The sequence below is a fragment of the Mercenaria mercenaria genome, chromosome 17 (assembly GCF_021730395.1).
Source record: "Mercenaria mercenaria strain notata chromosome 17, MADL_Memer_1, whole genome shotgun sequence".
Lineage (NCBI taxonomy): Eukaryota > Metazoa > Mollusca > Bivalvia > Venerida > Veneridae > Mercenaria > Mercenaria mercenaria.
Window position 1 is genome coordinate 41,638,010 of NC_069377.1, and position 14,335 is coordinate 41,652,344.

At 34.7% G+C, this 14,335-nt stretch overlaps 1 protein-coding gene across 4 annotated transcripts in view; it reads left to right on the forward strand.

Moving 5' to 3' along the window:
* LOC123537189 (CCR4-NOT transcription complex subunit 4-like) overlaps positions 1–14,335 on the forward strand; it is a 37,516-nt gene that overhangs the window by 18,680 nt on the left and 4,501 nt on the right. For 3 of the 4 annotated variants that reach the window (XM_045320814.2, XM_045320815.2, XM_045320817.2), the window contains 3 exons: positions 1,857–1,993; positions 3,846–3,978; positions 7,284–7,370. In XM_045320814.2, the coding sequence (XP_045176749.2) occupies positions 1,857–1,993; positions 3,846–3,978; positions 7,284–7,370 (357 nt within the window). The remainder of the gene's footprint in view (positions 1–1,856; positions 1,994–3,845; positions 3,979–7,283; positions 7,371–14,335) is intronic. The other variant, XM_045320816.2, reaches the window with a different exon arrangement.

Genomic DNA, 14,335 nt, shown 5'->3' on the forward strand with positions numbered 1-14,335 from the left:
TGTAGGACATGTTACTGAATATAGGCCGACTGCAGGTGAGCAATGTCCAGAGGGGGTTAATTACATATTTGTGGGAAGGTGTAGTTATTCACTGTGTATGTTATAAATTTAAGTTATAATAGTAGAAACATTGAAATATCTGATGAAATAAGATTGGTAAGTATATATTACTGTATAACGAGTCATACAGTTATATCTTTTCTGTTTTTCTTAATATTGTGATTCATTTCAGTCCCTAAAAGTATGATAGCTGGCTATTACATAAGATTAGTAAGACAGTTATCTCTCAGAAACCTTACACGAAAGTTATTCAACCTACAGCATGAAGGTTCCTTTGATAAAGGGTGTTGTTATTGTATTTGTGTTTGTTGCTCTGCTTATAATCAGATTACTGACCTGTAGTGTTATGGTACTGTGATGTATTAAATTATATTTAATTGGATGAATTGAAGTATACAAATTTGTCAGTGTACCATTCATTTTAAGAATATTTAAAATCAAATAATGTTCAAGGAAAAAAGTGGACATGAAAAATGTGATTTTTCTCTCTCCATTATAATAGATAACCCAGTCGTGTATGCAAGGTTTAAGGGTTAAAAAAGCTGTGATATTTGAGGCCAGTATTATAACTTTGAACCTTTTATTTAAAGGCCCTGGATTACATAATTGACAGGTATACAATACCAGGCTCTTCCTTAAATATTGTGTTTACAAAATTTTATCAGTCTGGTAATATTCATTAATCCCAACCACAGATGACAAACATTGTGATTTTGGCCTTCTGTGCCCGCTAAATTTAATTAACTTTAACACTAACAGTAAGTCATTGAATATGTAACTAGTGTCATTGAAACGCAGTGGAACATATTTTTAGCTCTACTCATGGAAGAATAAAGAGAGCTATTCTACTCACCCAAGCGCTGGTTAAAGTTTTTATGAAATGGTAATAACTTGTATACCATCAAAGATATTTACTTCAAACTTGGAGCACTTGTTTATCATAGCAGTAGCTACCTGTAAGCAAGAGTACATAACTCTGTCAAGTATTTTGGCTGAATTATGGACCTTTTTGGACTTTGAAATTGATTCAGATTTCTTACAAAGTGTTTTGCAAAAACTATTTGACATGTGGCTTTGAAACTTTGAACACTTGCTTATTATAACAGTCTTTACCTGTAGGCAAGAGTACATAACACTGTCAACTATTTTGACTGAATTATGGCCGTTTTTTGACTTGGAAATCAGTTAAATTTTTCATTCCAGTCCATATTTTGCCTAACCTGTTTGTCATATGGCTTTGAAACTTTGACCACTGGTTTACCATTATAGTCTACAATTTAGCAAGACTACATAACTATGACAAGGACTTTAGCTCAGTTATGGCCCTTTTTTGACATAGAAATTAGTTAAGTTTCGCATACCATTCAATATTTTGTCTAAACTGTTGATATATGGCTTTGAAACTGAACACTTTCTTACTATCTTGGTCGCACTTTGCCATATAGTGCAAGACTTGTCTAAATCCACAAATGCATGTACATTGTTTGTCTTATCTATTTTTCTTCTTCTGTCTGAAAATCTAGTAATATTTTGACTCCATACTTCCATCAGTTCTTTGAATGGTCCAGGGCGCTGCCAACAAACAGCTCTTGTTAGTTTTGGGCCTCGAAGCAGTTAAACTGCACTTGCTTTGAAACTGATTTTCTGCTTACTTTTGATTTGAATGTTGTGTGCTTTGGATCCATTGATGTTTTGAATTGGGCTTTTTTTGTATAGATCAACGTAATTTTGATCCTGGGTTAAAAGTAAATTCAGGGGTATTATTTGTATACTTGACAAATGTTTTAATCTTTCAGATGTACTGACTAGTCGTATGATGGGTTTAATGAATCAACCTTTACAGAATTCTACGTATCCAGATATGTTTCATGATTTCTCAATGCTAGGTGGTGCTAACAAAGATATCCACCAACAACAGCAGTCTCGTTCACAGGTAAACTTCACGTTATGATATTAGTAGAACCTTTTAGCAGGGCAACACATAGTTGCAAAGTGGCATTTTAACTATCACGCTGTATCTAAACTTTACTCAATGCTCCCCAGTCATCTGACTTACTGAAATAACTAAGTAAGATAACTCTTGTTAAAATTGTTACATATTATGGCACTTTTTCAACATAGAAAATTGGTAAAAGTTTTATGTGCAACTAACCATCAAAACTTGGTCTTAGTAACAACTGTATGTATTGGATAAAAACATCACACAGTCAGACCTACTAAAATAACCAAGTTGGATAACTCATGGTTGAATTTAATGTAAATTATTGCCGTTTCCGGTTAAAAAAAGTTTGTTTCAACTTTCCATGGAAACAATTGTTGAGCTTTTTCTCAGTAATGGTTGAAACTTCACAAAAGATATATCCTTCTCATCAAATGTACGTACACACACAAGTTAGATAACTCTTGGTTGCATCTAGTACAAATTGTGGTCCTTATTTGACTTAGAAAATTATCTTGCCAAGTTATGGTCCTTGTTTAACATAAAACTTGTTGAATAGTCAAGGGCCCTGTCTTATGGACGAGTTTTGTTTACTATAAAGTCATTTTTATGCCTCTGATTTAGAAGACTTGGTGTGTGTGTATGGTGCTGATTAATCACATGATTGTCAAATCATAATTAAATGTCTCATGACATGATATTAGACCCAAAACTATATTTGTTGATAAATTCTGGGAAATAAGCTTATGGCACTAGCAATAAACTAAACCGATATGACTTTGGCTGTTTACTGTATGAAATGGGAAAAGATAACTTCGTTCATTGTGCAGAGATAGTTATGTTTGTCTATCGAAAATTTAATTTTTAGCTCGACTATTCAAAGAATAGGGGAGCTATCCTAATCGCCCCGGCGTTGGCATTGAGCGTTAGCATCACACAAACGTTAAAATTTGCGTACCACCCCAAATATTTTCAAAGTCCATTGAGATATTGCTTTCATATTTTGCATTCTTGTCTACCATCATGACTGCAGTCTGTGAAAAGCAGGAGGCAACTCTATCAAGCATTTTGACTGAATTATGGCCCCTTTTCGACTTAGAATAAATGTTAAAGTTTGCGTACCACCCCAAATATTTTCAAAGTCCATTGAGATATTGCTTTCATATATTGCATACTTGTTTACCATCATGACCCCAGTCTGTAAAAAGGAGGAGGCAACTCTATCAAGCATTTTGACTGACTTATGGCCCCTTTCGACTTAGAATAAATGTTAAAGTTTGCGTACCACCCCAAATATTTTCAAAGTCCATTGAGATATTGCTTTCATATTTTGCATACTTGTTTACCATCATGACCCCAGTCTGTAAAAAGGAGGAGGCAACTCTATCAAGCATTTTGACTGAATTTTGGCCCCTTTTCGACTTAGAATATGCTTATTGTAATGTTTAAGTTTTACTCGTAGCATATATTATACTATCAAGCACTGAGAATAGTCGCGCGCGCTGTCCACTGACAGCTCTTGTATTGTCCTGTTTTTAGGGGGGCCAAACCCACAACATTGCATTACAAAAATTTATGGTTCTCAGAATTTTTTTAAAAAGAGCACCATTAATCCTGAGGAATTTTATATGTTTGTTTGAATTTAATTTTGTAAGTTTGAATGACCACAAACTCCACATCAATTGTCATCCACAAATAATGATTCCATGGAAAAATATGAATATAAAACTTAAAACTAGTATACTTCTGGCAAATGTTACAGTTACTGACTGAATTTCCAGAAAACTGTTGATGCATTTTACATCCGTTGAAAATACTTAGGAAATGTTTCAATTGTCTTTTTCAGAATGATGTTTTCAATGTAAAAGATTGGCAAGATGGATTAAGGGCATTGTTACCAAATATAAACATCAGTTTTGGTGCACCACAAAATGACATACGAACAAATACACAACATAATCCTTCGCAGAAAAATACAAGTATGAATTATTTTGTAAAACGTGGTAGTTGGTAAACTGAAGGTCATTCCAGCAAGGAAATCTTGTGCATAATGTAGCATAGAATTAGTGCAGGGAACCAGGCAAAGAAATACTGTGCTATAATGTACTAGTAGTAGTTTGTAGACATAGGTACAGTAGCATACTGTAGGCATACATTTATTAGCGCAGCAAAAATTTAGCGCAAACGCAATTTTTGGTGAAATATCTAATTAATGCGTGGACGTGAATTAGCGCTCTCGCGAGACTGAAAATTTCTGATTTTAGCGCTGTCCGAGATGAGGTTCTCGGAGATTTACAGAGATTCACAAAGATTTTCGGAAATAAACTTAACCGTCGGAAATTTTTATGTAATGTTTCTGCTGTAATTATACGTCATACTGATTATGAAATAAACTTTCTTCACTGTCAGCGGGCTAAAGAAAGTACGATTTAATTGAAATTATTTACTTAAGTGTTATACCGTAAATCTCTCGAAAATGCGATAATTGGTCCGTTTTGTGCCTGCTGGTGGTACCAGCGAGTTGCAGCCACTCGATCTATCTGGGAATGATGAGTTCAAGCGAAATATCAAACAAAGTTTCCAGTGCTGGTACAGTGATGAAATTGAACATGCCCCCGCAGAAGGAATCAAGATTGAAAATCTTGACGTAAACTTAAAATTGAGTAGACTTAAACCTATCGATGCTGCCTGGCTGGTCGATGCACACAGAAATGTGAAAAAAGTGTCAGTCATGACAGGGTGTAGCCTTACAGGTCTAATGGAAGCAATCGAAAAAATCCGTTAGCTAAAATCTTTAAAACATGTACCAAGTATGACTTTAGTTTAAACATATTTTATTTCAAACAAATTGGTATGATTACAACAGAGGTATTAACATTAACAATGATACAATCAATTTGAAAATGGATACGACTGAAAGCCTAGCTTATAGAGGTCTTCTCCCAACTGAAGTGTAATTACTTATACATCTGACGGTCAAGTATATAATGTTTGAAATATGATTTTAACAATGATCAAATACATTTTCATAAGAAGTATGAAAGGGATGACGATGAGATTTGATTTGGATTAACGAAGTATGACTTTGAGATAGTGTGCCGTGATGATACTTGCAGGGCTCTCGCGACTGGGCGACTTGAGCGAAATAGGCGCTCTAGAACTTCAAACTTCGCTTAGATCTAACCTCAAAGCGAAATGCAAGTCGCCCGATTTTCTTTGATTTCCGCATTCGCTAATTACTGCTACCCAGACTGTTGACAATTTGCACCGTGTCATAATGAGTGTCGAATACACAAACACACGCCGGCAGCATAATTTAAGCTCCGCCTACCTCAGGTACTTGCGAGATTATCCCGAGAAGTGTGAAAGCGAATCAAATTATCCGATACACCAGAGTCTATTGTGTTAAGCCAATCAGCGCCGCGCTTACGTCTTTGACACTTCCCGTTAATTGTCAACAGGTTCGAGTGCTAAAAAAAACCCAATGTTTTATTTAAGAAACTGCTGATTAACCATGCGATTAATTTGAATATGGTACACAATTATTTGTTATCTATGATAAAAGAACGACATGTAATGTATTAACTACGTTAAATTGACTTCCATCGATGAATTTATTTGAATATGTATTTCTAGATTACTGTACACATTTTACTTTCAGTTTTATATTTCGAGTGAGATACTGACATTTCTCGGTGAATGACTCGGTGCAAAGAGCTATAAAAAATAAATACACTTCTACTTCTTTGCTGCTGTTAATAATAAACACTTCATACATGTACAAGATATAACCAAAATTCGGCGGGTTACATTTATAGCATCGGCTTGAATTTTGAAAACGACTTTTTTCAGAATTTTGTAACAAAACGATAACCACTGTATTGGAAATGATCTAACTAAGAAAATGAATGGTCACATCAATGTTTTTTATCAAGAAAATTACAGCCACCTTTCGAATCACTCAACATCATTGCGGTAGAAAAAGTCTTAAAGTTCCCACTTCTCCCTAAAGTCTCCCCACTTCTCCCTAAATCAGCTTGAGGGAGAAGTGACTTCTCCCAAAAATTGGGACCTAGCTAGAGCCCTGACTTGTATTTTTTCGATGGTGCTTTCAACTGTGATGTAGCTTTATGTTTACGTACAGTATATAAAGTATAATATTGCCTACGTAACTGTATTGTCTTATTGTATTTAATTATAATAATCTGCGTGTTTTATATTTTGTATACTAGTTATAACTGCTGAAATAAAACGAGATTGTCACACATTTTAATCACTGAATCCCCTTTGTCCTACATGCATTTTGTCTTAATACAAACGTTCACACCTTTCCGTAAACGAGCGACTGCAACAACGGACATGCCCGAAGGTGATACGGAAATCGATAACAACTTGATCAAATGAGAAAAAACACAAACTACAAGCTTAAATATTTTATTTTGCATGATCATATATTTAAAATAATAATATGAACAATAAACAGGAATATCACATGAACCTTAAAATATTAGCAAGCAGTATAACTAGTGCAAACTCTCAAGAGTATTCATTTGCAAAAGTTCGAAGAAAACATCATCAAACGAAAATGTACATGAAAATTCTTGGACAAATTAATGCGCAGACATGAATTAGCGCACGTGCGATAGCGCTAAAAGCGCTGTTATTAGTACACTGCTAAAATAAGTAAGCCTACAGTAGTAGTTTTAAACTGCCGTAGCAGTTTGCAAACTGTTACTGTAGAAACTAAGGTATTTTCAAAGAGTCTTCAACATTTCTGCATCATATAAGTGTTGTAATGTAGATTTTAAATCACCTAAAGTAAGGTTTCTGCATCATTGAATTTTTGAAAAAGATTTTAAATCACTAAAAGATGGAAAGAAAGTACGGAATGAAAATTAAAGAATAATAATCATAAAGGGTTGAGAAATATAATATAAAAAATAATTTTGGATAAAAAAGAATATTGAAATTCTGACAGTAGAAAAAAGTCTCTGAAAAACATTCTGAACAGAACAGTTTTTCTTTCTTAACATTTTTTATTAAAATAGAATATCATTTGGAAAGCATATAAAAGCAGTTAAAAATTATTATGATTGTTGATGTCTAAAGTTGTCTTTTGGAAAAGTGAATTTTTTACAATGTAATCAAGTTAATATAAAAGAGCTGCTAGTGATAGGTTCACAGAATATATCTGATGTTACAAGCACTGTGATTGGTTCTGTGTAAACGCTGGTATTGGTTTGTTGATGTAACACAGTGTGTGATTGGCTGGTGTGTGTTTCAGACTGGTCAGGCACGACAGCAAGCACAGATCCGTCCTCTTGGATGTCGTACGACCCTGCTATTCTCACTTCAAGCAATCTCTCAGATGGTATGTACCATCAGACACTGCCATATACCATTATACACCTCAGTCTAACCTTATCCCTGTCACTTAATATCCATCATCACCATTATCATCATCATCACATACAAGGATGTTTTCTAACATTGTTCATGTTCTTTTTCACGACTACTACCATCATCATCATCATCATCATCATCAAGTCAGAGAGTTCTATCATACACAGTTACTTTCATTGAATCACATTAATCTTATTCATGTTCATGTTAAAGTGCTTTTCATTGGTTCGGAAATACTCGGGATTCCATATTCTGAATGAGGGGAACTAGAAGCTTGTTTATTAGGAGGTAGAGGAGTTGCAGCTTTTTAGTTTTATTTCATGTTTTGTTTATCACTCATTTGTCCATGAAATCATTTCATATTCTTACCTCTCTACAACAGCAGCAGGAACAAACATGGTATCAAATTTATTGTGAAGAAGTATGTAGGGGTAGTTTTCTTGTTTGGAGAATCATTTACAAATAAATTGCATTTGTTTAGATTCTCCCTCTTGTATTGTGTCTGAAACCATCACCAGCCAATCACACAGAAAATGGTTTTGGTGATACTTTTTTCCTGTCGTGTTTTGACATGATCTGCTCTGCAATGCTTTTTGTTGGAATTCTGAGGAGTTTTGACTGGTGTCAATACATCTTATCAGAGATGCATTTGGACAAAACATGTCTGAGAAATTTTATTGTGGTAATATTAACTGCACGCTGTTGTAAAGGTTTGTATTTATTGTTGTGTTCAGCAGAATTTAAATTGTAGTTTCTATGTAGTGTACTTGGCTTAGATCTGATTTGAAGTGTTCTTCTTTGACACATTCTTATAAAACTTTGTATTAAAGTTACAAAACTTTGTATTAAAGTTACAAAACTTTGTATTTATGTTTTTGGTCACAATGTTCAAATACCTGTAGAATTGATGATGTAAATTTGAAATACGATCTTAAAACAGTAGAATATTTGTAAACAATGATTGACATCTTCATTGTTTTTTTAGCTCACCTGTCACATAGTGACAAGGTGAGCTTTTGTGATCACCCTTCGTCCGTCTGTCCGTCAACAATTTCTTGTCTGCACAATAGTGGTTTCATTTATGATTTTATTTTAACCAAAATTACAACTTGTATCACCATAAGATCTCGGTTCCTTTCTTGAACTGGCCAGATCCCATTATGGGTTCCAGAGTTACGGCCTCTGAAAGGGCCAAAATCAGCTATTTTGACCTTGTCTGCACAATAGCAGCTTTATTTATGGTTTGATTTTTACCAAACTGGCACACAACTTGTATCACCATAAGATCTTGGTTCCTTTCTTGAACTGGCCAGATTCCATTATGGGTTCCAGAGTTATGGCCCCTGAAAGGACCAGAATTAGCTATTTTGCCCTTGTCTGCACAATAGCAGCTTCATTTATGATTTGAATTTAATCAGACTTGCACAAAACTTGTGTTGCCATAAGATCTCAATTCCTTTTGTTGAACCGGCCAGATCCCCTAATGGGTTCCAGAGTTATGGCCCCTGAAAGGGCCAAAATTAGCTATTTTGACCTTGTCTGCACAATAGTAACTTCATTTATGATTTGATTTTAACCAAAGTTGCACACAACTTGTATCACCACAAGATCTTGGTTCCTTTCTTAAACTGGACAGATTCCATGATGGGTTCCAGAGTTATGGCCCCTTAAATGTCCAGAATTGGCTATTTTGGCTTTTGCAGCCATAAAGAGACTTCATTTATGGTTTTATTTGATACAAACTTCCAAAATATGTTCAACAACAATAAATCTTGGATTCCATGACAAATCAGATCCATTCGTAGTTTCCAGAGTTATTATACCCCCACCAAACATGTTTGAGGGGGGTATATAGGAGTCAGTTTTGTCGCGTCCCGTCCCGTCCCGTCGCGTCCCGAAATCTATTATCTCAGTCATTACCAAATGGATTTGATTCAAACTTAAAATACATGTTGCACCTTATCACCCACATCATGTGACACAAGGTGCATAACTCTTGACACCAAGTTTTCATGAATTATGTCCCCTTTTACTTAGAATTTAAGGTTAATTTTGTTGTATTTTCACTATATCTCAGTTATTACTAAATGGATTTGATTCAAACTTAAAATAGATGTTCCACCTCATCACCCACATCATGTGACATAAGGTGCATAACTCTGACACCATTTTTTTTTTATGAATTATGCCCCTTTTTACTTAGAATTTAAGGCTGATTTTGATGTATTTTCACTTTATCTCAGTTACTACTGAATGGATTTGATTCAAACTTAAAATAGATGTTCCACCTCATCACCCCGATCATGTGCCCACATCATGTGACACAAGGTGCATAACTCTGGCACCAAGTTTTTATGAATTATGTCCTCTTTTACTTAGAATTTAAGGTTAATTTTGTTGTATTTTCACTATATCTCAGTTATTACTAAATGGATTTGATTCAAACTTAAAATAGTTGTTCCGCCTCATCACCCAGATGATGTGACATAAGGTGCTTAACTCTGACATAAATTTTTTATGAATTATGTCCCCTTTTACTTTAAATTTAAAGTTGATTTTGATGTATTTTCACTATATCTCAATTATTACAAAATGGATTTGATTCAAACTTAAAATAGATGTTCCACCTCATCACCCACATCATGTGACACAAGATGCATAACTCTGACACCAATTTTTCATGAATTATGCCCCTTTTTACTTAGAATTTAAGGTTAATTTTGATGTATTTTCACTATATCTCAATTACTACTGAATGGATTTGATTCAGACTTAAAATAGATGTTCCACCTCATCACCCACATCATGTGACACAAGGTGCATAACTCTGACACTATTTTTCTTGAATTGTGTCCCCTTTTACCGAGAATTTAAGGTTAATTTTGATGTATTTTCACTATATCTCATTCTGATTGGCTTAGAGCCAAAGGGAAGTAACCTTTTTTTAACCTTTGTACTGAGTTTCTTCCCCTTAAATTCCAGGAATTAGTCTATTTTTAGAAATCCTATTTTTAGATTTTAAATATTTTAGGTGTTTTTCTAACTTTTTAGTTCACCTGAGCACAAAGTGCTCAGGATGAGGTATTGTGATCGCTCACCGTCCGGCGTCCGTCCGGCGTCCGTCCACACTTTCCTTTAAACAACATCTCCTCCTAAACCAACAGGCCAATTTTGATGAAACTTCACAGGGATGTTCCTTGGATGGCCCCCTTTCAAAATTGTTCAAAGAATTGAATTCCATGCAGAACACTGGTTGCCATGGCAACCGAAAGGAAAAACTTTAAAAATCTTCTTCTCAAAAACCTGAAGCCCTAGAGCTTAGATATTTGGTGTGAAGCATTGCCTAGTGGACCTCTACCAAGTTTGTTCAAATCATGACCCCGGGGTCAAAATTGACCCCGCCCCAGGGGTCACTTGATTTTACATAAGAAAATCTTAAAAAATCTTCTTCTCAAAAACCAGAAGCCTTAGAGCTTAGATATTTGACGTGTAGCATTGCCTAGTGGACCTCTACTAAAATTGTTCAAATCATGACCCCGGGGCCAAAATTGACCCCGCCCCAGGGGTCACTTGATTTTACAAAGGAAAATCTTCAAAAAATTTCTAAAAATAGACCAGAAGGCCTAGAGCTTAGATATTTCACATGTAGCATTGCCTAGTGGACCTCTACAAAATTTGTTCAAATCATGGCCCCCGGGGTCAAAATTGACCCCGCCCCAGGGGTCACTTGATTTTACATAGGAAAATATTTAAAAAATCTTCTTCTCAAAAACCAGAAGCCTAGAGCTTAGATATTTGACATGTAGCATTGCCTAGTGGACCTCTACTAAAGTTGTTCAAATTATGACCCGGGGGTCAAAATTGACCCCGCCCTAGGGGTCACTTGACTTTACATAGGAAAATCTTCAAAAGTTTTCTTAAAATAAACCAGAAGGCCTAGAGCTTAGATATTTCACATATAGCATTACCTAGTGGACCTCTACAAAATTAGTTCATATCATGACCCCCTGGGTCAAAATTGACCCCGCCCCAGGGGTCACTTGATTTTACATAGGAAAATCTTCAAAATTTTTCTAAAAATAAACTAGAAGGCCTAGAGACTAGATATTTGACATGTAGCATTGCCTAGTGGACCTCTACAAAATTTGTTCAAACCTTGTCCCCCGGGGTCAAAATTGACTCCGCCCTAGGGGTCACTTGATTTTACATAGGAAAATCTTTAAAAAAAATTCTAAAAATAAACCAGAAGGCCTAGATCTTAGATATCTGACATGTAGCATTGCCTATTAGACTTTTACAAAGTTTATTCAAATCATGACCCCTGGGGTCAAATTGACCCTGCCCCATGGGGTTACTTGATTGTAAATAGAAAAATCTTCAAAATTTTCTAAAAATAAACCAGAAGAGCTTAGATATTTGACATGTAGCATTGCCTAGTGGACCTCTACAAAAAGTTTTCAGATCTTGTTTTTAAAGTTACTTAAAGAAAATTTCAACTATATTTTCTCATAATTCTTTTGATTGATTTCTATTTTGATCTTTTGATCTTGAAGACTTGTCCTTAAGTGCAATGATAACAGGTGAGCGATATAGGGCCATCATGGCCCTCTTGTTTATTATAAGTCCTATGTAAAAAGTAAAAACATTTTTCCGTGGTAACATGGGTCGGTAAGACACTTTTTTGTATTCACTTTTAGTGTATCTCTAATATTAGAGATTTAATATATTTACTAGTATTACTTATATGTGGAAGCCCAGGATGAAGTACTCCAAAGTATTTTTAAGATTCCTTATGGTTGCCATTCTTCTGTGACAAGACCGTATGGTGGGGGTATGAGTCACTCCTGTGACAGTTCTAGTTTTATATCTGATTACCTGCCCAGATTGTAGTCAAAATGGATTTATATCAGTAAGTACTTTCAGGACTTATCTGAAATTTCATTATTGTCATTAGTTGGACCGAGCCAACCAGGGTAGATAACTGTGGACTGATTTTATGTCAAATTACCTCCCTTTATTTTTGAAATTAAAATAGGTATATCTCTGTAACTAATGAAGATACTGATCTGAAATTTCATTTATGTTAACAGATTTATTTGGCAGATCCTTCTTTTGTTAACTTACAATAATTTGCTTTTGAATTACTTCCCTTTTACGTTACTATAAATAGCCTATTTTTAGTAACTTTTTTATAATTGGCCGTAGGGAAAAACCGAGACCACTTTTCTGTGGTACAACATGGATGGTACCTCCAATTTTTAGGTGTATTTTGACATATCTGTACATATCCACTTTTTTCACTTTTATGGTTTAAATATCTGTACCTTGTAAGAATTCTGTTTTTCTTTTTGGTTAAATTTCTTTCCTTTGTTATACCCCCACCAAACATGTTTGAGGGGGGTATATTAGAGTCAGTTTTGTCGCGTCCGTCGCGTCCCGTCGCGTCCCGAAATCTATTATCTCAGTTATTACCAAATGGATTTGATTCAAACTTAAAATACATGTTGCACCTTATCACCCACATCATGTGACACAAGGTGCATAACTCTTGACACCAAGTTTTCATGAATTATGTCCCCTTTTACTTAGAATTTAAGGTTAATTTTGTTGTATTTTCACTATATCTCAGTTATTACTAAATGGATTTGATTCAAACTTAAAATAGATGTTCCCCCTCATCACCTACATCATGTGACACAAGGTGCATAACTCTGACACCATTTTTTTTATGAATTATGCCCCTTTTTACTTAGAATTTAAGGCTGATTTTGATGTATTTTCACTATATCTCAGTTACTACTGAATGGATTTGATTCAAACTTAAAATAGATGTTCCACCTTATCACCCATATCATGTGCCCACATCATGTGACACAAGGTGCATAACTCTGACATAAATTTTTTATGAATTATGTCCCCGTTTACTTCAAATTTAAGGTTGATTTTGATGTATTTTCACTATATCTCAATTATTACAAAATGGATTTGATTCAAACTTAAAATGGATGTTCCACCTCATCACCCACATCATGTGACACAAGGTGCATAACTCTGACACCAATTTTTCATGAATTATGCCCCTTTTTACTTAGAATTTAAAGTTAATTTTGATGTATTTTCACTATATCTCAGTTACTACTGAATGGATTTGATTCAGACTTAAAATAGATGTTCCACCTCATCACCCACATCATGTGACACAAGGTGCATAACTCTGACACTAATTTTTCTTGAATTGTGTCCCCTTTTACCTAGAATTTAAGGTTAATTTTGATGTATTTTCACTATATCTCATTCTGATTGGCTTAGAGCCAAAGGGAAGTAACCTTTTTTTTAACTTTTGTACTGAGTTTCTTCCCCTTAAATTCCAGGAATTAGTCTATTTTTAGAAATCCTATTTTTAGATTTTCAATATTTTAGGTATTTTTCTAACTTTTTTATTATAAGTCCTATGAAAAAAGTAAAAACATTTTTCTGTGGTAACATGGGCCGGTAAGACACTTTTTTGTATTCACTTTTAGTGTATCTCTAATATTAGAGATTTAATATATTTACTAGTATTACTATACTAGTATTATACTAGTATTACTTATATGTGGAAGCCCAGGATGAAGTACTCCAAAGTATTTTTAAGATTTCTTATGGTTGCCATTCTTCTGTGACAAGACCGTATGGTGGGGGTATGAGTCACTCCTGTGACAGTTCTAGTTGTTCCTGTCCTTTGGACTTAGATATTTTTTCTGAGGACCTTCTTGTCCTCAAGTGCAATGATAACAGGTGAGCGATATAGGGCCATCATGGCCCTCTTGTTTCTGTCTTAATATTGAAAACAGCTGGGAAAAAATGCTTCATTCCGAGTCTTCTGGCGTAGTTATGTAAAATTTGGAAGAGTACTTGAAGTAGCAAACAAACAAACTTATAAAGTAGGAATTT